This window comes from Procambarus clarkii, chromosome 41 (genome assembly GCF_040958095.1).
Source record: "Procambarus clarkii isolate CNS0578487 chromosome 41, FALCON_Pclarkii_2.0, whole genome shotgun sequence".
NCBI lineage: Eukaryota > Metazoa > Arthropoda > Malacostraca > Decapoda > Cambaridae > Procambarus > Procambarus clarkii.
In genome coordinates this window covers 29,450,166-29,474,523 of record NC_091190.1, presented here as the reverse complement: position 1 = coordinate 29,474,523, position 24,358 = coordinate 29,450,166, and the positions used below count along the sequence as shown (strand labels likewise).

Below are 24,358 nucleotides of genomic sequence, written 5' to 3'. Positions count from 1 at the left end.
TGTTTGGGATTATCCCACTTCCTTCCGGGGCTGTTGAGTTGGGGTCTGTGGTTTCCTGGTTCTCTCCTCTCCCCCGTGTGTTTTCTCCTTGCTTCTGCTGCCTTTACTCTCTCTTCATGTTCCTCTGGAGGAATACTTTCCTGTTACCTCCCACATGGGACAGGAGGCTCTCCCTTGTTAGAATTGCTTCCTTTACGTGCTCGTTTGTAAACACTATCATTATCAGACAATCTCTGTCTTTGTTGTACCAGCCTATCCTGAAAACCTTCTCTATGCATGGTCCAGCCACTTTCATCTGCAACCCCTGTATATCCCTGGCACTGCCTCATTGTTTTTACTAATGCATTCCATCTTACTGGAGCCTTCCTGTTCTTCAGTGCCTGCTACTACCACTGATCGTTTCCTCTCCAGCAGTTGGCTAGTGCACCTTGTCGCTTCCTGTGAGGTAACGGTTTCATGGCTGCCTCCCTCACTGTGGCCATTACATCTGGACTCTTTTTAAGTATCTCAGCAAATGTGTGTATGTGTGTGCGTGCGTGCGCGTGTGTACTGTAAACTGACTGCATGGCTTTCCCCCCCCTACAGAGGAAGTGGCATGGTCGATAAAGGAATGTGGAGCACAGTGGGTATTGACTTACGAGGCTGCCCTGGAGAAGGTGGATTCTGCAAGAGCTCTCCTACCCCCGGGCACCCTCCGTCAGGTGTGGTACCTCACCCACAATAACCAGGGTGACCATGGTAATCATCATGCATACACAAACAATGCCGGCTCTATCACCCAACTCCTGCAGGCTGACCCTATTCCTCCCAAGCTGTTGGTAAGTGTACGGTTACTTGTTGATGACACTCATTGTTCTTCTGTCTCAGTTTGGCCTGGGTCTAGCCGTCCTGGGCCTTGACTGAGTTACACTATATTAAGGAAAGAGAGAGAAGGAAGGGGAGGAGGTGGAGTGGCCCTACTAAAGAGAATGGAATGTAGTTTCAAGGAGATGGTCATCCCTTGCTGCGAGGGCTTCAGAGACTACATGACAGGACCATGACAATGGGAGGACCAAAAGTAGCAGCAGTGATATATAACCCTCCACCAAATGACAGAAAACCAAGGTAAGAGTATGACAACAACATCATGGCAGTTAACCCTATAATTGAGAAGGCAGCGTCTGCTGCCTATAGAAATAGATCCCATCTGCTCATCATGGGGGACTTCAATCACTGAAGGATAGACTGGGAGAACAAGGAACCGCACGGAGGAGAGGATACATGGAGAGCCAAACTAGTGAAGGTGGCAACGAGGACCTTCTAAGCCAACATGTCAGGGAACCCACTAGGATGAGAGGAAACAATGAACCAGCGAGACTCGACCTTATCTTCACTCTGAAAGACTCCGACATAACGGAAATCAGTTTTGGGGTCGCTGTAGGAATTAGCGACCACAGTGCACTTGTGTTTGAGTATCTGGCTGAAAAAGGATTATTGAACTCTAGGAGGGGTATTGAAAACCAAAAGGCTGGCATTCCAAAACGGAAACTATGAGGAGATAAGAAAATTCCTAACAGATATAGCATGGGAAACAAAGCTCATGGGAAAGACAGCCCAAGACATGATAAACTACATCATGCAGAAATGCAAGGAAGCACCAAACAAGTTTGTCCCAGTCCAAAATGAAAACAACGAAATGCAGATGGTCTCATCTCTGATTAAACCCATGGTTTAATCAGAGATGTAGGCTAGCAAATCAGCAAAGTAAAAGAGCATGGAGAATACTGCACATGAGACTACTATTAAAACTTGAGAGGCAGGCGGGAGTTAGTGGAAAAGCCCTAACCTAGGTTAGGAACTACCTAACAGGAAGGAGCCAGAGAGTAACAGTAAGGGGCGAGAAGTCGGATTGGTGAAACGAGTGGAGTACCTCAAGGATCGGTGCGGGAACCAATTCTATTTCTAATATACGTTAATGACATGTTTACAATAGTAGAATCCTACATGTCGATGCTCGCGGATGATGTAAAGTTAATGAGAAGAGTTGTGACAGATGAGGACTGTAGGATCCTCTAAGAAGATTTGAACAGGTTGCAGAGATGGTCAGAGAAATGGATACTGGAGCTCAACACCAGCAAATCTAAAATTTGAAAATGGGATTAGGTGACAGGAGACTAAAGGGACAGTACACAATGAAGGGGAACTGCCTACCTGTGACGATTCGAGAAAGAAATCTGGGCTTGGACGTAACACCTAATCTAACTCCTGAGGCACATATAAATAGGATATCGACAGCAGCGTACTCTACACTGGCAAAAGTTGAACATCATTCAAAAACCTAAGTAAGGAGGCATTTAGGGCGCTTTACACTGCCTACATGAGACCAGACTTAGAGTATGCTGCGCCATCATGGCATACTCTACCCACCTGTAGAAACACATAAGAAAACTGGAAAAAGTTGAGAAGTTTGCAACGAGGCTCGTCCCAGAGTTACAAGGGATGGGATATGAAGAGCGCCTGAAGGAGCTAAGCCTTACTACACTTGAAAAAAGAAGGGAGAGGCTGGATATGATAGGAAGGAACGCATAAAATATTCAGGGGAATTGACGGAGTGAAAATAGACGAAATGTTAACACGGAATAGTAACAGAACGATGGGACATGGGTGGAAGCTGGAAAAGCAGATGAATCACAAAGATGTTAGGAAGTTTTCTTTTAGTGTGAGAATAGTGGAAAAATGGAATGCACTTATGGAACAGGTTGTGGAAGCAAACTCTATTCAAAATTTGAAAACTAGATATAATAGGGAAATAGGACCGGAGTCATTGCTGTAAACAACTGATGCTCGAAAGGCGCAATCCAAGAGTCTATGCTCGATCCAGCAGGCACAAATAGGTGAGTACTCAGACAGCTTAGTGGACAGCGCTGGGGACTTGTAATCCTAGGGCCGGGGATCAATTCCCGTCGATAGCAGAAATAAATGGACAGAGTTTCTTTCACCCTGATGCATCTGTTTTCTAACAGTAAATAGGTACCTGGGAATCAGACAGCCTTTCTGCAAGCACAAATAGGCGAGTACCCCCTCCCCCCCCCCCCCCCCCACACACACACACACACACACACACACACACACACACACACACACACACACTCACACACACACACACACACACACACTCACACACACACACACACACACACACACACACACACTCACAGGGTTAATTCAATTCTACGACCAGGCAACAAAAAACAAGCAAAAAAGAGAGGGGTGGGGCAGACGGCATATTTTTGGATTGCCAGAAAGCCTTTGATACAGTACCACACAAGAGGCTAGTGAAAAAGCTGGAGATGAAGGCTGGAGTAAAAAGGAAGGTACTCCACTGGATGAGGGAGTACCTAAGCAACAGAAGACATCGAGTCACTGTGAGGGGTGAGGTCTCAGAATGGTGAGACGTCACAAGTGTTGCTTACTCTGTTGCTTCACTACCTTGCATTTCTGGTTGAACCATGGTTTTTTTTGTGTTGTTTTTCGTTTTTCTCCTTTTGGACGGGGATAAACCTGTCTGCAGCTTCCAGGCACTTCTGGGTGACAAAATCCATCATGTCCTGCACATTCTTGTCTCTTAAGTTCTGTATTATTGGTATTCCCTGAGGAAGTTCCTGATCTCGTCATATTTTCCTAATCGGTAATTTAGTCTTTTTGCCTACGATCCCATCCTTGGATAGGTTATCCCTACCTCCACTAAGTACTCAAAAGTCAGTACACTGTGGTCACTCATTCCTATGGGGGCTTCAACTTTGACTTCCCTTATTTCTGACTCATTCAGGGTGAATATCAAGTCGAGTCAGGCTGGTTCATCGTTGCCTCTCACTCTTGTGGGTTCCTTGACATGCTGGCTCAGAAAGTTCCTTGTTGCCACTTCCAAGAGTTTAGCTCTCCACGTATCTGCACCACCATGTGGGTCCCCAGTCTATCTTTCCATGGTTGAAATCGCCCATGATTAAGAGTCTTGAGCCATTCCTGCAGGCATTCTATTATATCACTGGTTGCCATAATGTTCCTGTCAAACTCCTGTCTGGGTCTTCTGCCCTTTAGGGGAGGGTTGTAAATGACTGCCACACTTATGTTAGGTCCACTCATTGTTATAGTTCCAGTTATGTAATCTCTGAACCCGTCACAGTCCGGAATTTCCATCTCATCAAAACTCCAGTCCTTCCTTATCAGCAGGGCCACTCCTCCAACTCCTCTCCCTTCCCTCTCTTTCCTTACTATAAAGTAGTCCTTTGGAAACAAAGCATCTGTTATGACTCCTGACAATTTTGTTTCTGTGAATCCTATTACATCAGGGTTTTCTTCTTGCGCCCTTTCTGGCAGTTCACTTGCTTTATTGGTAATCCCATCAATGTTTGAGTACATTACCTTGAAGCTCACTTTCTTATATCCAATTTCACCCTCACTCCCCACGAGTGTAGGAAGTTGTTCCATGGTCATTGCTACTTGGGTAGGCTACTCCTCCTGTGAGGTAGTTGCCAGGGGTTCAGGGGGAGGTGGAGTGGGGGATGGAGGGCTTAGGTTTTGCTCAGGCCAGCTTGGGGCAGAAAGAAGTCCTGGGGGTGAGGGGCTGGGATTGCTTGGGGAGAGGGCACGCCCTCCTGCGGTGTAGTTGACAGAGGTTTGGGGGGAGGTGGAGTAGGGGATGGGGGGCTTAGGTCTCGCCTAGTCCTGTTTGGGGCAGGAACATGACCAGGGGCTGGGAAAGCAGGGGATACTTGGGGTAAAGGGAGAGGGAAGATTTGGGTTTTATGATGGGCATTGTGCAGGGGCAAGGAAGGGTTTGTGCTGGTGGATAGGGGGGGGGGGGGCTATTGGGTGGTGGGCTGGGGTGTTGCATTCCCCACCCCCCCTCCACCCCCTGGGGTTCCTTAGTTGCTGGGTTGGGGTTCCCCACTCCCCTCTGGGATTGCTGGGTTGGAGGCTGAGGTTTCCTGGCTCCCTTCCCTCTCCTTGCACTTTTCCTTGCTTCTGCTGCCCTTATTATCTCATCTCTGGTCATGTCCCTCTGAACATATACCTCTTTGTAATTCCTTGCGTACCTAGTTTGCTCTTCTTTACTAGGATGTCCTCTTTGATGACCTCGCTCTTGAATACTACCTTGATCAATCTCATTTTGTCTCTGTGGCGCCTTGTGTGTGTGTGTGTGTGTGTGTGTGTGTGTGTGTGTGTGTGTGTGTGTGTGTGTGTGTGTGTGTGTGTGTGTGTGTGTGTGTGTGTGTGTGTGTACTCACCTATTTGTACTCACCTATTTGTGCTTGCAGGATCGAGCATTGGCTCTTGGATCCCGCCTTTCCAGCCATCGGTTGTTTACAGCAATGACTCCTGTCCCATTTCCCTATCATACCTAATTTTAAAATTATGAATAGAGTTTGCTTTCACAACCTGTTCCCCAAGTGCATTCCATTTTTCCACTACTCTCACGCAAAAAGAAAACTTCCTAACATCTCTGTGACTCATCTGAGTTTCCAGTTTCCACCCATGTCCCCTCGTTCTGTCATTATTACGTGTGAACATTTCATCTATTTCCACTTTGTCAATTCCCCTGAGTATTTTATATGTTCCTATCATATCTCCTCTCTCCCTTCTTTTCTCTAGTGTCGTAAGGTTCAGTTCCCTCAGACTTTCTTCATATCCCATCCCTCGTAACACTGGGACAAGCCTCGTCGCAAACCTCTGAACCTTCTCTAGTTTCCTTATGTGTTTTTTCAGGTGGGGGCTCCATGATGGCGCGGCATACTCTAAGACTGGTCTCACGTAGGCAGTGTAAAGCGCCCTAAAAGCCTCCTCACTTAGGTTTCTGAATGAAGTTCTAAATTTCGCCAGTGTAGAGTACGCTGCTGTCGTTATCTTATTTATATGTGCCTCAGGAGTTAGATTAGGTGTCACATCCACTCCCAGGTCTCTTTCTCGAACCATTACAGGTAGGCAGTTCCCCTTCATTGTGTACTGTCCTTTTGGTCGTCTATCAACTGATCCCATTTCCATAACTTTACATTTACTGGTGTTGAACTCCAGTAGCCATTTCCCTGACCATCTCTGCAACCTGTTTAAGTCCTCTTGGAGGATCCTACAATCCTCATCTGTCACAACTCTTCTCATTAATTTTGCGTCATCCGCAAACATTGACATGTATGATTCCACTCCTGTAAACATATCATTTACGTAATTAGAAAGAGGATTGGGCCCAGCACCGATCCTTGAGGTACTCCACTCGTTACTGTTCGCCAGTCCGACTTCTCGCCCCTTACCATTACCCTCTGGCTCCTTCCTATTAGGTAGTACCTCACCCATGCTAGGGCCTTTCCGCTTACTCCTGCCTGCCTCTCAAGTTTGTAAAGCAGCCTCATGTGTGGTACTGTATCAAAGGCCTTTTGGCAGTCAAGAAATATGCAGTATGCCCAGCCTTCTCTGTCCTGCCTTATCGTTGTTACTTTGTCATAGAATTCTAAAAGGTTTGTTAGGCATGATTTCCCTGTCCAGAACCCATGTTGGTGCTTGTTTACAAACCCAATGCTCTCCAGGTGCTCAACAAGTCTTAGCCTAATTATTCTTTCAAGTACTTTGCAGGGGATGCTTGTCAGTGATACGGGTCTGTAGTTAAGTGCCTCCTCCCTATCACCTTTCTTGAAAATCGGTACGACATTTGCCTCCTTCCAGCAACTAGGCAATTCTCCCGACCTAAGTGACTCATTAAAGATCATTGCCAGAGTCACGCTGAGAGCCTGCGCTGCCTCTTTTAGTATCCACGGTGATACTTTGTCTGGTCCAACCGCTTTAGTTGCATCCAGTGTTGTCAACTGTTTCATTACCTCCTCTGCTGTCACCTCTATATATTGCATTCAGTACCTCACAGATTTCCTTGTCGCTTTCTGTATATGCCCCTTCTATTTTCCTCAGTCTTGTCAATTGGTCATTTACCGACATCATCCTTCTTATATGGCTATGTAGTAATTTAGGTTGCTTTTTCGCTTTGATTGCAATATCATTCTCATAATTTCTTTCCGACACTCGTCTTATGTTAATGTAATCGTTCCTAGCTCTGTTACATCTAATCCTGTTGTCCTCTGTCCTTTGTCTACTGTACTTCCTCCACTCCCTCCTGTTTCTAACTTTTGCTTCCTGACACTGTCTATTAAACCATGGGTTATTATATTCCCTCCTGATTTTTTCCTTTACTCTTGGAATAAATATCTCTTCAGCCTCCTTGCATTTCCATATGACTTGGTTCATCATATCTTGCACTGTTTTTCCTCTAATTTCTTCCTCCCACTGCACTTCTCGCAAGTAGTCCCTTATCCTTCTGTAGTCCCCTTTTCTGTAATCAAGCCTCCTTACTCGGACCTCTTGTCCTTTGGTCACAATTTTAAGTTCCATCATGTAGTCAAAGACTAGGACACAATGGTCACTGGCTCCTAGTGGTATTTCATGTTCTAAATGCTCAATGTCTTCTACATTCTGGGTGAAAACGAGGTCTAATAGGCTGGGCATATCCCCTCCTCTTTCCCTAGTGTCTTCCTTCACATGCTGTGTGTCACGTGGGGGTGGGCCGGGGCTCTGCTAGCACTCAGCTGCTAGGGACTCAAAAGGCATGTACTCAGCCCCTCCGACTCCCGGGATTCACCGGAGTCTCCTTGGTCACACAGGAGAGGACCAACAATGCCCACCTCCGCAGGTCTTTGCTTCCACCACAAAAGGGGGTGCCACTGATTCACCCTGGAAGCCCTTCAGTCAAACACGGGGAAACTGCTGTTAACAGTTCCGGCCTAGACCCGTGGAGGAGCGAAGGAAGACTCAGGCTTACCTTATAACAATAACCTCCCTGAGTCTTGCCTGCCAGACAAAAAGGTTGCAGGAACTCCTTTCCCGCCTGTCTTCTCTATCTTCTTCTTAACAAGGTCGCCAGCTGGGTTATTATATCTGCACCCCAGCAATGCAGTTCAGTGGGTGCATTATATATTGTTTGTAGCCAGAAGATTGCTACTCCCATAGATCTGCTACTAGACTGTCGGCCCAGGGTACTCTCCCAGGAAGGTCTATGTGGCTTTACCTCTCTCTAGCCACCACGTTACTAGTTGCCACCATTCAGGCACTGATACTGATCGGATGGCTAAGGGTACACTTTTATGTAAGTCTGTGCTGTCTTTACCACTCTCCAGGCAATAAGAACTTCTATAGAGAACGCAGTGTTCCCTAGGTGGTACTATGATAACCTTCGTGTATGCTCATACAGAAATATTATAAATGGAGGCACACTTAAACACAGTGATAAAATGTGTGAATTTACTGATGCAAATTACATGAACACACACACAATCACAAGTAATACATGAATATGAAAATAAGGATAATAAGTCTGGAGATCGTCAGCCTCTTCTTCCACGACCTCCAACACTCCTTCAACTGGGCAGAAAGACAGGAGTCCCACACTCTCTCACAGGAGGGCCTCTTCACCACGTCGGCGCCTCTTCTTCACTGTTCTGCCATCCATACACACTGTCCCCTCTGACAGTCCTGGACACAAGCTGCCTTGCAGCCTATTCTACTACTAAAGAATTAATGTCCTATTGCCACATACATAAGTAAATATTGTGGCCTAACTAGCCTACTCACACAAGGGGTAATGGGAGGGAAAATGATCTACCTTACATTCCTGGCTCACGACGCCTGTCCCTCAATGGTGTGAGGTTCCCACGCTTCCTGAGTCGATCCTCGACGATCCAGGAACGTTCCACAGGTCCTCAGGTGTCGTGGAGCCTTCGCGTCGTCGCCGTTCCAATCTCTGAGATTCAGCTTCCCCAATCCTGGTTCATCGATGGGCACTGAGCTAACCACTATTTTCCCACACTCGCCCCTTCCACAAGGCGTTGCTCCTTGTCCTAGGAACGGTGTCGTCCTTCCAAAACCCTCAGTGGATGTGACCCGGTCACAGCTAGGCTTGCCCGCCACACCTTTCCAGGCCCTCAACGTCCAGCGTCGCCGCCCAGCGTCGTCGCCGAATATTTTTCCAAGTTTGGCACTCTTTTGCTCAATAAACTTGTTTTTTTTTGCTTCCCAGAAGCGCGGGGTCTCCAATACACAAGATGGGCTGCAATAGCCAGCTCCAATCCACTAAGAAAGGCTTGTAGAGCCTCAAATCCTTGAGAGCAGACCGAGGTGCGTCCTCTCGCTTCCAAGGTCAGGTCAACTCTGACGTTGGCGCCGCCCGGGGCACTCGGTGACATCACGGCGGGCCCTGATTGGTCGCCCGCGACCTAAGTCGGCCAATCCGCGATCGGCTATTGTCCCTTCCAAAAGGTCATGTCTGCATTAGGGGATACTCTTTCATTTTATAACAGGGGCGCCAATTTCCCCTTACTTACAACTTATAACGTAACTTTCTCCCTTAACTGGCAACCGGTCTGGTTGCCACATATATCAATAGACTCCCTGAACCTCAGAGAATCAGTAGGGAGAGCTGATATGACTCTTAAAGCAGGCAAACAAAAGAGATAGGAGAGGGCACCGTAACATGTGTTAGGAAATTCCTGTCAATAACGTGTACTAGCTTCGCTCCCCAGGTCTCCTCCCCGCCATGGGGATCCTTCATTTCCCAATCTATCTCTCCATGATTTAGGTCCCCCATGGACCTAAATCCATGCAGCTAAATTTAGGCAGCTTCGCTCTTATTCTATGCGCTACAGTTGCTACCCTCTGCAGTTCATATATACACGCCTTGTTGCTGTCCTCATACTCCTGCCTGGGCCTTCTACTGTTTGGTGAGGGATTGTAGAGTAACAAGATTACTCTTCTTCCCATCCACTGTCAGAGTTCCATGTATGGAGTTCGTGCTTTCGTTGGTACCCGGATTTTCCAGCTCATCAAACTTCCATTTCCGCTTTATTAGGAGTGCAACTCCTCCTCCCTGTCTCTTTCTTTTCTTATCACCTGGTACCCCTCTGGAAAGATTGTGTCCGAGATCATGCCATTTATTTTAGTTTCCACTATTGCCACTATGTCTGGGTTACTCTTACTCTTACTCTCACTTACTCTTTCTTTTATCTCTTCTGCTTTATTGGATACCCCATCAGCATTGGTGTACCAAACCTTGAGACTCTTCTTGGAAACTCTGGTGCCAGAGTTCCCCTTTCGCCAGGGGTCTGGGGGGTACTGGGGGGTGTCTGGGGGGTGTCTGGAGGGCGAGTGAAGGCCGTGGGGATGTCGGGGGGGGTACTAGGGGGGTGCCTGGGAGTGCCTGGTAGGCGGATGGGGTCTGGGCATCTAGGGGAATAGGAAGGGCATAGTGGGTCTGAATGTTAGGGAGAGTCTGAATGGCATAGGGGGGTTAAGAAATAGAGTGAGACTGAGAGTCAGATAGAGGTTGAGAGGTTAGGGGGGAGAGGGATATTGAGGGCAGAGAGCTGAGAGGAGAATGGAGCATGGGTGCTGAGGGGTGGAAGAGAGGGTGTATTAGTTAGGGGGGAATCGGGGGTAGGTGGGGGTTTTGGGGTAGAAGAGGGGAAGAAGGATATGGGGGAAGGTGTTAGGGGGTCACAGGTGAGGGGGTTACATGTGGGCTGGAGGTGCATAGGAGGGGTGAGGGTTGGGTGTGGTTTGGGGGTTAGTGGAAGCGGGGTGCAGTGGAAGTTGGGATGGAGCAGATGGAAGTGAAGGCAATGGGGTAGAAGGGGCAGGGGAGTAGGAAGGGGTAGTAGGGGAGGGGAGATGGGAAGGTGGGTTTGGGGAGGGCATGGCTTGACCCACTGGGGTCGTTGACAGGTGTGATGTAGCAGGGGCAGGGGAGTTGTTGGGGAGGTGCAAATGTGGAAGGGGCAGGGGGGTTTTGGGGAGACAAGGCAGGGGGGAGGTATAGGAGGGCTGAGTTGGGGAGGATGTGACCTGGGAGGTGGCCTGGGAGGTGGCCTGAGAGGTGACCTGGGAGGTGACCTGGGAGGTGACCTGAGAGGTGACCTGGGAGGTGGCCTGGGAGGTGACCTGGGGGGTCAGGCTACCAGAGAGGCTAGGGGTACGGTGTCGTGCTTGCCATCTATTCTTGTGGGCTATTGAGTGTGTGCGTGTGCATGTGCGTGCGTGTGCGTGCGCGCGCGTGTGTGTGTGTGTGTGTGTGTGTGTGTGTGTGTGTGTGTGTGTGTGTGTGTGTGTGTGTGTGTGTGTGTATGTGTGTGTGTGTGTGTGTGTGTGTGTGTGCGTGTGTGTGTGTGTGTGTGTACTCACCTAGTTGTTCTTGCGAGGGTTGAGATTTGTCTCATTGGTCCCGCCTCTCAACCGTCAATCAACTGGTGTAGCTGAGCCTATTGAGCCTACTGGGCTCAATCATACCTATATTTGAAACTGTGTATGGAGTCAGCCTCCACCACAACACTTCCTAGACCGTTCCATTTATTAACTACTCTGACACTGAAAAAATTCTTTCTAACGTCTCTGTGGCTAATCTTGGTACTAAGTTTCCACCTGTGTCCCCGTGTTCGTGTCCCACCCGTGCTGAAGAGTGTGTCTTTGTCCACCCTGTCAATTCCCCTGAGAATTTTGTAGGTGGTTATCATGTCTCCCCTTACTCTTCTGTTTTCCAGGGACGTGAGGTTCAACTCCTTTAGCCTTTCCTCGTAGCTCATTCCTCTCAGTTATGGGACGAGCCTGGTGGCATACCGCTGAATCTTCTCTAACTATGGACTCCAGGCTGGAGCCGCATATTCCAGGATTGGTCTGACATAAGTGATATACAGGGTCCTGAACGATTCCTTACACAAGTTCCTAAAGGCAGTTCTTATGTTGGCCAACTTAGCATATGCCACTGATGATATTCTTCTGATGTGGGCCTTTAGGGACAGGTTCGGTGTGATATTAACCCCCATATTTTTCTCTCTATTTGACTCTTGCAGGATTTCACCTCCCAGATGGTACCTTGTGTTCAGCCTCCCGCTCCCTTCGCCTAATTTCATTACTCTACACTTTCCTGAGTTCAACTCTATCAGCCATTTTCTAGACCATTCCTCCATTTTGTCAGGGTCATCCTGTAGTCCCTTTCTATCTTCATCTGTCTTGATTCTTCTCTTAACTTTTGCATCATCAGCAAACACTGAGAGGAATAAGTCTATACTCTCTGGAAGATCGTTTACATATATATTAGAAACAGGATGGGTCCAAGTACAGAGCCCTGTGGGACTCCTCAGGTGACATCTTACAACTCTGATGTCTCCCTCCTCACAGTTACTCACTGTTGCCTGTTGCTTAAGTACTCCCTTATCCACTGGAGCACCTTCCCTTTTACTTCCCTTACTTACTTCTTCCTCCCCTTCCCTTCCCTTCCCTTCCCTTCCCTTCCCTTCCCTTCCCTTCCCTTCCCTACTTACTACTTACTTCCATTACTTCCCTACTTACTGGAGCTCCCTTCCCTTTGTGTGTATTCACCTAGTAGTGTTTGGGGGGGGGTTGAGCTTTACACTTTCGGCCCGCCTCTCAACTGTCAATCAACTGTTTACTAACTATTTTTTTCCGACACCACACACACACACACACACCAGGGAGCAGCCCGTGACAGCTGACTAGCTCCCAGGTACCTATTTACTGCTAAGTAACAGGAGCATTCAGGATGAAAGAAACTTTGCCCATTTGTTTCTGCCTGGTGTGGGAATTTGAACCCGAATCTAACTCGTCGAACCCGAATGTGTGTGCTTGTGTGTGTACTCACCTAATTGTGCTTGCGGGGGTTGAGCTCTGGCTCTTTGATCCCGCCTCTCAACCGTCAATCAACAGGTGTACAGATTCCTCAGCCTACTGGGCTCTATCATATCTACACTTGAAACTGTGTATGGAGTCAGCCTCCACCACATCACTTCCTAATGCATTCCATTTGTCAACCACTCTGACACTAAAAAAGTTCTTTCTAATATCTCTGTGGCTCATTTTGGCACTCAGTTTCCACCTGTGTCCCATAGTGTGTGTGCCCTTTGTGTTAAATAACCTGTCTTTATCTACCCCGGCCAGGGAGCCGGTCGGCCGAGCGGACAGCACGCTGGATTTGTGATCCTGTGTTCCCGGGGTCGATCCCGGGCGCCGGCGAGAAACAATGGGCAGAGTTTCTTTCACCCTATGCCCCTGTTACCTAGCAGTAAAATAGGTACCTGGGTGTTAGTCATCTGTCACGGGCTGCTTCCTGGGGGTGGAGGCCTGGTCGAGGACCAGGCCGCGGGGACACTAAAGCCCCGAAATCATCTCAAGATAACCTCAAGAAAACCCTGTCGATTCCCTTGAGAATCTTGAATGTGGTGATCATGTCCCCCCTAACTCTTCTGTCTTCCAGCGAAGTGAGGTTTAATTCCCGTTGTCTCTCCTCGTAGCTCATACCTCTCAGCTCGGGTACTAGTCTGGTGGCAAACCTTTGAACTTTTTCCAGTTTAGACTAAATATGGATTCCATGCTGGAGCCGCATACTCCAGGATTGGTCTGACATATGTGGTATATAATGTTCTGAAAGATTCCTTACACAAGTTTCTAAATGCCGTTCTTATGTTAGCCAACCTGGCATATGCCGCTGATGTTATCCTCTTCATATGAGCTTCAGGGGACAGGTCTGGCGTGATATCAACCCCCAGGTCTTGCTCTCTCTCTGACTCCTGAAGTATTTCGACTCCCAAATGATACCTTGTATCTGGTCTCCTGCTTCCCACCCCTATCTTCATTACATTACATTACATTACATTTGCTTGGGTTAAACTCTAACAACCATTTGTTCGACCATTCCTTCAGCTTGTCGAGGTCTTCTTGAAGCCTCAAGCAGTCCTCCTCTGTCTTAATCCTTCTCATAATTTTGGAATCGTCCGCAAACATTGAGAGAAATGAATCTATACCCTCCGGAAGATTATTTGCATATATCAAAAACAGGATAGGACCGAGTACAGAGCCCTGTGGGTCTCCACTGGTGACTTCACGCCAGTCTGAGGTCTCACCCCTCACCGTAACTCTCTGCTTCCATTTGCTTAGGTATTCCCTTATCCACTGGAGCGCCCTACCAGCTACATCTGCCTGTCTCTCCAGCTTATGTATCAGCCTCTTATGCGGTACTGTGTCAAAGGCTTTCCGACAATCCAAGAAAATGCAGTCCGCCCAGCCTTTTTTTCTTGCTTAATCTTTGTCACCTGGTCGTAGAATTCTATTAAGCCAGTAAGGCAAGATTTACCCTCACTGAATCCATGTTGGCGATTTGTCACGAAGTCCCTTCTCTCCAGATGTGTTACCAGGTTTTTTCTCACGATCTTCTCCATCACCTTGCATGGTATACAAGTCAAGGACACTGGCCTGTAGTTCAGTGCCTCGTGCCTGTCGCCCTTTTTGTATATTGAGATCACATTTGCCGTCTTCCGTATTTCTGGTAGGTCTCCCGTCTCCAGTGACCTACTATACACTATGGAGAGTGGCAAGCAAAGTGCCTCTGCACTCTTTCAGTACCCATGGTGAGATCCCGTCTGGACCAACAACCTTTCTAACATCCCAACCCGTTCTCGCAAATTCGTAAAGTCAATATTGACTTATTAACTCCGTGCATAGGTGATATACTAAACATAATAGATACCCCTAAAAAGATTCATAGAAAACACCGACCTTACCTAACCTTGTTAGTATCTTAAGATTAGCATCTTATTGCTTCGTAATTACAATTATTACCTAACCTATAATAGGTATAGGTTAAGTAATAATTGTAATTACGAAGCAATAAGATGCTTATCTTAAGATACTAACAAGGTTAGGTAAGGTCGGTGTTTTCTATGAATCTTTTTAAGGGTATCTATTATGTTAAGTATGTCACCTATGCACATATTTAATAAGTCAATATTGACTTTACGAATTTGCGAGAACGGGTTGAACATCCAGATCCAGCAGGTGTCTCTTGACCTCCTCACTCGTAATTTCGAGCCCTTCCAAAGCCACCTGGTTTTCTTCCCTTTCTCCTAACACAGCGACCTCACCTTGTTCTATTGTGAAGACCTCCTGAAACCTCTTGTTGAGTTTTTCACACACCTCTTTGTCATTCTCTGTATATCTGTCCTCGCCTGTTCTAAGTTTCATTACCTGTTTTTTCACTGTTGTTTTCCTCTTGATGTGACTATGCAGTAGCTTTGGTTCTGTCTTGGCTTTGTTTGCTATATCATTTTCATAATTTTTCTCTGCTTCTCTTCTCACCCTAACATACTCATTCCTGGTTCTCTGGTATCTCTCTCTGCTTTCTGGTGTTCTGTTATTCCGAAAGTTCCTCCATGCCCTTTTGTTCAGTCCCTTCGCTTAGATATATGCCCAATAATACCATGGATTTTTCTGTTCCTTCTCGGATTTTTCCCTTTGGAACAGGATGGACCTGTTTACTGCCTCCTGACACTTTTGGGTGACATAGTCCATCATATCTTGTACAGACTTAGCTCTGAGGTCTGTGTCCCCAAGGTATTTCCCTTAGGAAACGCCTCATCTCCTCATAGTTCCTCTTTCGGTATGCCAGCCTTTTGTTTTCTAGTTCTTTTTTGGGGGAGATAATTCCCTAGCTCTACCAGGTACTCAAAGTTTAATACACTGTGGTCACTCATTCCCAATGGTGCTTCCATCTTAACTTCCCTTATATCCCACTCATTTAGGGTAAATATAAGATCGAGCATGGCTGGTTCATCTTCTTTTCTCATTCTTGTTGATTCCTTGATGTAGTGCCTTAGAAAGTGTCTTGTTGCCACGTCCAGCAGCTTAGTTCTCCATGTTTCTGGTCCTCCATGTGGGTCTCTGTTCTCCCAGTGTATTTTCCTGTGGTTAAAGTCTTCCATAATTAGTAGTCCAGATCCATTCCTGCTGGCAACAGAAGCTGCTATCTCTATTATGTTAATGGTGGCCATGTTGTTTCTATCATATTCCTGTCTGGGTCTTTTGTCATTTGGTGGTGGATTATATATGACTACGACTATAATTTTTTGTCCTCCAGTTACTATGGCACCTGCTATGTAGTCACTGAAACCATCACATCCCTGTATAACCATCTCCTCAAAGTCCCAGCCCTTTCTTAAAAGCAGAGCTACACCACCAGCGCCTCTTCCTTCTCTCTCTTTCCTCATATTCCTGTGGGGACACTGCATTTGTTATGGTTTTCGTTAGCATTGTTTCTGTGAGGTGTGTGTGTGTGTGTGTGTGTGTGTGTGTGTGTGTGTGTGTGTGTGTGTGTGTGTGTGTGTGTGTGTACTCACCTAGTTGTACTCACCTAGTTGTGTTTGCGGGGGTTGAGCTCTGGCTCTTTGGTCCCGCCTCTCAACCGTCAATCAACTGGTGTACTGGTTCCTGAGCCTATTGGGCTCTATCATATCTACACTTGAAACTGTGTATGGAGTCAGCCTCCACCACATCACTTCCTAATGCATTCCATTTGTCAACCACTCTGACACTAAAAAAGTTCTTTCTAATATCTCTGTGGCTCATTTGGGCACTCAGTTTTCACCTGTGTTCCCTAGTGCTTGTGCCCCTTGTGTTAAATAGCCTGTCTTTATCAACCCTGTCGATTCCCTTGAGAATCTTGAATGTGGTGATCATGTCCCCCTAACTCTTCTGTCTTCCAACGAGTGAGGTTTAATTCCCGTAGTCTCTCCTCATAGCTCATACCTCTCAGCTCGGGTACTAGTCTGGTGGCAAACCTTTGAAACTTTTCCAGTTTAGTCTTATGCTTGACTAGATATGGATTCCATGCTAGAGCTGCATACTCCAGGATTGGTCTGACATATGTGGTATATAATGTTCTGAAAGATTCCTTACACAAGTTTCTAAAGGCCGTTCTTATTTTAGTCAACCTGGCATATGCTGCTGATGTTATCCTATTGATATGAGCTTCAGGGGACAGGTCTGGCGTGATATCAACTCCCAGGTCTTTCTCTCTCTCTGACTCTTGAAGTTTTTCATCTCCCAAATGATACCTTGTATCTGGTCTCCTGCTTCCTACCCTACCCTAGGGACCCATGTCCCTATCTTCATTACATTACATTTGCTTGGGTTAAACTCTAACAGCCATTTGTTCGACCATTCCTGCACCTTATCCAGGTCTTCTTGAAGCCTCAAGGTGTCCTCCTCTGTCTTAATCCTTCTCATAATTTTGGTTTCGTCAGCAAACATTGAGAGGAATGAGTCTATACCCTCTGTGAGATCATTTTCGTATATCAGAAACAGGATAGGTCCAAGTACAGAGCCCTGTGGGACTCCACTGGTGGCTTCACGCCATTCTGAGGTCTCACCCCTCACTGTAACTCTCTGCTTCCTATTGCTTAGGTACTCCCTTATCCACTGGAGCGCCCTACCAGTTACTCCTGCCTGTTGCTCCAGCTTATGCATCAACCTTTTATGGGGTACTGTGTCAAAGGCTTTACGACAGTCCAAAAAAATGCTGTCCTCCCATCCTTCTCTTTCTAGCTTAATCTTTGTCACCTGATCGTAGAGTTCTATCAAGCCTGTAAGGCAAGATTTACCCTCCCTGAACCCATGTTGATGGGTTTTCACGAAGTCTATTCTCTCCAGATGTGTTACTAGGTTTTTTCTCACAATCTTCTCCATCACCTTGCATGGTATACAAGTTAAGGACACTGGCCTGTAGTTCAGTGCCTCTTGCCTGTCACCCTTTTTGTATATTGGTACTACATTAGCAGTCTTCCATATTTCTGGTAGGTCTCCCGTTTCCAGTGACCTACTATACACTATGGAGAGTGGCAAGCAAAGTGCTCCTGTACATTCTTTCAGTACCCATGGTGAGATTCCGTCCTGCCCAACAGCTTTTCTCACATCCAGCTCCAATAGGTGCTTCTTGACCTCATCTCTTGTAATTTCGAACCTATCCAAGGTCACCTGGTTTGCTGCCACCTCTCCTAGCGCCGTGACATCTCCCTGTCCTATTGTAAAGGCCTCCTGGAACCTTTTGTTGAGTTCTACACACACCTCTTTGTCTTTGTCTGTGTACCTGTCCTCGCCCACCCTAAGTTTCATCACATGTTCCTTCACTGTTGTCTTCCTCCTGATGTGACTGTGTAGTAGCTTTGGTTCGGTCTTGGCTTTATTAGCTATATCATTTTCATTCCTTTTTTCAGCTGCTCTTCTCACACTAACATACTCGTTCCTGGTTCTCTGGTATCTCTCTCTACTTTCTGGTGTTCCATTATTACGGAAGTTCCTCCATGCCCTTTTGTTCAGCTCCTTTGCTTTCATACATTCCGTATTAAACCACGGATTCTTCCTTTGTTTCTCTGTTTTTTCCTGTCGGGCTGGGACAAACCTGCTTACAGCCTCCTGACATTTTTGGGTGACATAGTCCATCATGTCTTGTACGGACTTGGTTCCGAGTTCTGTGTCCCAATGTATATCCCATAGGAATTTAGTCATCTCCTCATAGTTTCTTTTTCGGTACGCCAGCCCTTTGTTTCCCAGTTCTTTTTAGGGGGTGATAATTCCAAGCTCAACCAGGTACTCAAAGCACAATACATTATGATCACTCATTCCCAAGGGGGCTTCCAACTTACCTTCCCTTATATCCGACTCATTTAGGGTAAATATCAGATCAAGCAAGGCTGGTTCATCCCCTCCTCTCACTCTTGTCGGTCCCTTGACGTGTTGACTTAGAACGTTTCTTGTTGCCACATCCAGCAGCTTAGCTCTCCATGTGTCTGGGCCTCCATGTGGGTCTCTGTTCCCCCAATCTACCTTCCCATGGTTGAAGTCTTCCATGATTAGTAGTCTGGATCCGTTCCTGCTAGCCTCAGAAGCTGCTCTCTCTATTATATTGATGGTGGCCAAGTTGTTTCTATCATATTCCTGTCTGGGTCTTCTGTCATTCGGTGGGGGTTATATATGACTACTACTATAATTTTCTGTCCTCCAGTCTATGGTGCCTGATATGTAGCCACTGAAACCTTCACAGTTCTGAATTACCATCTCTTCGAAACTCCAACCTTCTCTTAGTAGCAAAGCTACACCACCTCCTCCTCTCCCTTCTCTCTCTTTCCTCACTACATAGTAGCCCTGTGGAAACACTGTGTGTGTGTGTGTGTGTGTGTGTGTGTGTGTGTGTGTGTGTGTGTGTGTGTGTGTGTGTGTGTGTGTGTGTACTCACCTAGTTGTACTCACCTAGTTGTGTTTGCGGGGGTTGAGCTCTGGCTCTTTGGTCCCGCCTCTCAACCGTCAATCAACTGGTGTACTGGTTCCTGAGCCTATTGGGCTCTATCATATCTACACTTGAAACTGTGTATGGAGTCAGCCTCCACCACATCACTTCCTAATGCATTCCATTTGTCAACCACTCTGACACTAAAAAAGTTCTTTCTAATATCTCTGTGGCTCATTTGGGCACTCAGTTTTCACCTGTGTTCCCTAGTGCTTGTGCCCCTTGTGTTAAATAGCCTGTCTTTATCAACCCTGTCGATTCCCTTGAGAATCTTGAATGTGGTGATCATGTCCCCCTAACTCTTCTGTCTTCCAACGAGTGAGGTTTAATTCCCGTAGTCTCTCCTCATAGCTCATACCTCTCAGCTCGGGTACTAGTCTGGTGGCAAACCTTTGAAACTTTTCCAGTTTAGTCTTATGCTTGACTAGATATGGATTCCATGCTAGAGCTGCATACTCCAGGATTGGTCTGACATATGTGGTATATAATGTTCTGAAAGATTCCTTACACAAGTTTCTAAAGGCCGTTCTTATTTTAGTCAACCTGGCATATGCTGCTGATGTTATCCTATTGATATGAGCTTCAGGGGACAGGTCTGGCGTGATATCAACTCCCAGGTCTTTCTCTCTCTCTGACTCTTGAAGTTTTTCATCTCCCAAATGATACCTTGTATCTGGTCTCCTGCTTCCTACCCTACCCTAGGGACCCATGTCCCTATCTTCATTACATTACATTTGCTTGGGTTAAACTCTAACAGCCATTTGTTCGACCATTCCTGCACCTTATCCAGGTCTTCTTGAAGCCTCAAGGTGTCCTCCTCTGTCTTAATCCTTCTCATAATTTTGGTTTCGTCAGCAAACATTGAGAGGAATGAGTCTATACCCTCTGTGAGATCATTTTCGTATATCAGAAACAGGATAGGTCCAAGTACAGAGCCCTGTGGGACTCCACTGGTGGCTTCACGCCATTCTGAGGTCTCACCCCTCACTGTAACTCTCTGCTTCCTATTGCTTAGGTACTCCCTTATCCACTGGAGCGCCCTACCAGTTACTCCTGCCTGTTGCTCCAGCTTATGCATCAACCTTTTATGGGGTACTGTGTCAAAGGCTTTACGACAGTCCAAAAAAATGCTGTCCTCCCATCCTTCTCTTTCTAGCTTAATCTTTGTCACCTGATCGTAGAGTTCTATCAAGCCTGTAAGGCAAGATTTACCCTCCCTGAACCCATGTTGATGGGTTTTCACGAAGTCTATTCTCTCCAGATGTGTTACTAGGTTTTTTCTCACAATCTTCTCCATCACCTTGCATGGTATACAAGTTAAGGACACTGGCCTGTAGTTCAGTGCCTCTTGCCTGTCACCCTTTTTGTATATTGGTACTACATTAGCAGTCTTCCATATTTCTGGTAGGTCTCCCGTTTCCAGTGACCTACTATACACTATGGAGAGTGGCAAGCAAAGTGCTCCTGTACATTCTTTCAGTACCCATGGTGAGATTCCGTCCTGCCCAACAGCTTTTCTCACATCCAGCTCCAATAGGTGCTTCTTGACCTCATCTCTTGTAATTTCGAACCTATCCAAGGTCACCTGGTTTGCTGCCACCTCTCCTAGCGCCGTGACATCTCCCTGTCCTATTGTAAAGGCCTCCTGGAACCTTTTGTTGAGTTCTACACACACCTCTTTGTCTTTGTCTGTGTACCTGTCCTCGCCCACCCTAAGTTTCATCACATGTTCCTTCACTGTTGTCTTCCTCCTGATGTGACTGTGTAGTAGCTTTGGTTCGGTCTTGGCTTTATTAGCTATATCATTTTCATTCCTTTTTTCAGCTGCTCTTCTCACACTAACATACTCGTTCCTGGTTCTCTGGTATCTCTCTCTACTTTCTGGTGTTCCATTATTACGGAAGTTCCTCCATGCCCTTTTGTTCAGCTCCTTTGCTTTCATACATTCCGTATTAAACCACGGATTCTTCCTTTGTTTCTCTGTTTTTTCCTGTCGGGCTGGGACAAACCTGCTTACAGCCTCCTGACATTTTTGGGTGACATAGTCCATCATGTCTTGTACGGACTTGGTTCCGAGTTCTGTGTCCCAATGTATATCCCATAGGAATTTAGTCATCTCCTCATAGTTTCTTTTTCGGTACGCCAGCCCTTTGTTTCCCAGTTCTTTTTAGGGGGTGATAATTCCAAGCTCAACCAGGTACTCAAAGCACAATACATTATGATCACTCATTCCCAAGGGGGCTTCCAACTTACCTTCCCTTATATCCGACTCATTTAGGGTAAATATCAGATCAAGCAAGGCTGGTTCATCCCCTCCTCTCACTCTTGTCGGTCCCTTGACGTGTTGACTTAGAACGTTTCTTGTTGCCACATCCAGCAGCTTAGCTCTCCATGTGTCTGGGCCTCCATGTGTCTGGGCCTCCATGTGGGTCTCTGTTCCCCCAATCTACCTTCCCATGGTTGAAGTCTTCCATGATTAGTAGTCTGGATCCGTTCCTGCTAGCCTCAGAAGCTGCTCTCTCTATTATATTGATGGTGGCCAAGTTGTTTCTATCATATTCCTGTCTGGGTCTTCTGTCATTCGGTGGGGGTTATATATGACTACTACTATAATTTTCTGTCCTCCAGTCTATGGTGCCTGATATGTAGCCACTGAAACCTTCACAGTTCTGAATTACCATCTCTTCGAAACTCCAACCTTCTCTTAGTAGCAAAGCTACACCACCTCCTCCTCTCCCTTCTCTCTCTTTCCTCACTACATAGTAGCCCTGTGGAAACACTGTGTGTGTGTGTGTGTGTGTGTGTGTGTGTGTGTGTGTGTGTGTGTGTGTGTGTGTGTGTGTGTGTGTGTGTGTGTGTGTGTGTGTGTACTCACCTAATTGTACTCACCTAATTGTGCTTGCGGGGGTTGAGCTTTGGCTCTTTGGTCCCGCCTCTCAACTGTCAATCAACTGGTGTACAGATTCCTGAGCCTACTGGGCTCTATCATATCTACATTTGAAACTGTGTATGGAGTCAGCCTCCACCACATCACTTCCTAGTGCATTCCATTTATAAACTACTCTGACACTGAAAAAATTCTTTCTAACGTCTCTGTGGCTCATCTGGGAACTAAGTTTCCACCTGTGTCCCCTTGTTCGTGTCCCACCAGTGCTGAAGAGTTTGTCTTTGTCCACCCTGTCAATTCCCCTGAGAATTTTGTAGGTGGTTATCATGTCTCTCCTTACTCTTCTGTGTGTGTGTGTGTGTGTGTGTGTGTGTGTGTGTGTGTGTGTGTGTGTGTGTGTGTGTGTGTGTGTGTGTATGTGTGTGTGTTTGTACTCACCTAATTGTACTCACCTAATTGTGTCATCAGGATCGAGCATTGACTCTTGGATCCTGCCTTTCGTGCATCGGTTGTTTACAGCAATGACTATGGTCTTATTTCCCTATCATACCTAGTTTTAAAATTATGAATAGTATTTGTTTCCACAACCTGTTCCTTAAGTGCATTCCATTTTCCCACTACTCTCACGTTAAAAGAAAACTTCCTAACATCTCTGTGACTCATCCGAGTTTCCAGCTTCCACCCATGTCCCATCGTTCTGTTACTATTCCGAGTGAACATTTCATCTATGTCCACTTTATCAATCCCCCTGAGTATTTACTACGTTCCTATCATGTCCCCTCTCTCCCTTCTTGTTTCTAGTGTCGTAAGGCACAGTTCCCTCAGGCGCTCCTCATACCCCCATCCCTCGTAACTCTGGGACGATTCTCGTCGCACCCCTCTGAACCTTTTCCAGTTTCCTTATAGGTTTCTTCAGATGGGGACTCCATGATGAGGCGGCATACTCTATGACTGGCCTCACGTAGGCAGTGTAAAGCGCCCTAAATGCCTCCTTACTCAGGTTTCTGAATGATGTTCTAACTTTTGCCAGTGTAGAGTACGCTGCTGTCGTTATCCTATTTATATGTGCTTCAGGAGATAGATTAGGTGTTACGTCCAGGCTTAGGTCTTTTTCTCGCGTCGTCAACGGTAGGCAGTTCCCCTTCATTGTGTACTGTTCCTTTGGTCTCCTATCTCCTAGTCCCATTTCCATAACTTTACATTTGCTCATGTTGAACTCCAGTAGCCATTTCTCTGACCAGGGAGCCGTCGGCCGAGCTAGGGAGCCGGTCGGCCGAACGGACCGCACGCTGGACTTGTGATCCTATGGTCCTGGGTTCGATCCCAGGCACCGGCGAGAAAATATGGGCAGAGTTTCTTTCACCCTATGCCCCTGTTACCTAGCAGTAAAATAGGTACCTGGGTGTTAGTCAGCTGTCAGGGCCGCTTCCTTGGGGGTGGAGGCCTGGTCGAGGACCGGGCCGCGGGGACACTAAAATGCCCCGAAATCATCTCAAGATAACCTCAAGATAACAATCTCTGCAGTCTGTTCTGGTCTTCTTGGAGGATCCTACAATCCTCATCTGTCACATCCTTCTCATCAACTTTGCGTCATCCACGAACATCGACATGTAGGACTCTACTCCTGTAAACATGTTAATATGTACCAGAAATAGAATTGGTCCCAGCACCGATTCTTGAGGTACTCGTTACTGTTCACCATTCCGACTTCTCGCCCCTTACCGTAACTCTTTGGCTCCTTCCTGTTAGGTAGTTCCCTGTCCATGCTATGACCTTTCCTCCTACCCCCGCCTGCCTCTCGAGTTTGAACAGCAGTCTCATGTGCGGTACTGTATCAAAGACTTTTTGGCAGTCCAGAAATATGCAGTCTGCCCAACCATCTCTGTCCTTTCTTATCCTCGATATTTTGTCATAGAATTCCAAAAGGTTTGTTAGGCACGATTTCCCTGTCCAGAACCCATGTTGATGTTTGTTCACAAACCTAACGTTCTCCAGGTGTGCAACCAGTCGTAGCCTAATTATTCTTTCCAGTATTTTACAGGGGATGCTTGTCAGTGATACGGGTCTATAGTTAAGTGCCTTCTCTTTATCGCCTTTTTTGAAGATCGGTACGACATTTGGCTTCTTCCAGCAAATGGGCAATTCTTCCGTCATAAGTGACTCATTAAAGATCATTGCCAGAGGCACGCTGAGGGCCTGCGCTGCTTCTTTTAGTATCCACGGTGATACTTTGTCTGGCCCAACTGCTTTAGTTGCATCCAGTGTTGTCAACTGTTTCA

At 46.7% G+C, this 24,358-nt stretch overlaps 1 protein-coding gene across 1 annotated transcript in view; it reads left to right on the top strand.

Moving 5' to 3' along the window:
- LOC123761007 (uncharacterized) overlaps positions 1 to 24,358 on the top strand; it is a 304,005-nt gene that overhangs the window by 192,237 nt on the left and 87,410 nt on the right. The window contains exon 4 of the mRNA XM_069339269.1: positions 586 to 818. Coding sequence (XP_069195370.1) covers positions 586 to 818 — 233 coding nt within the window. The remainder of the gene's footprint in view (positions 1 to 585; positions 819 to 24,358) is intronic.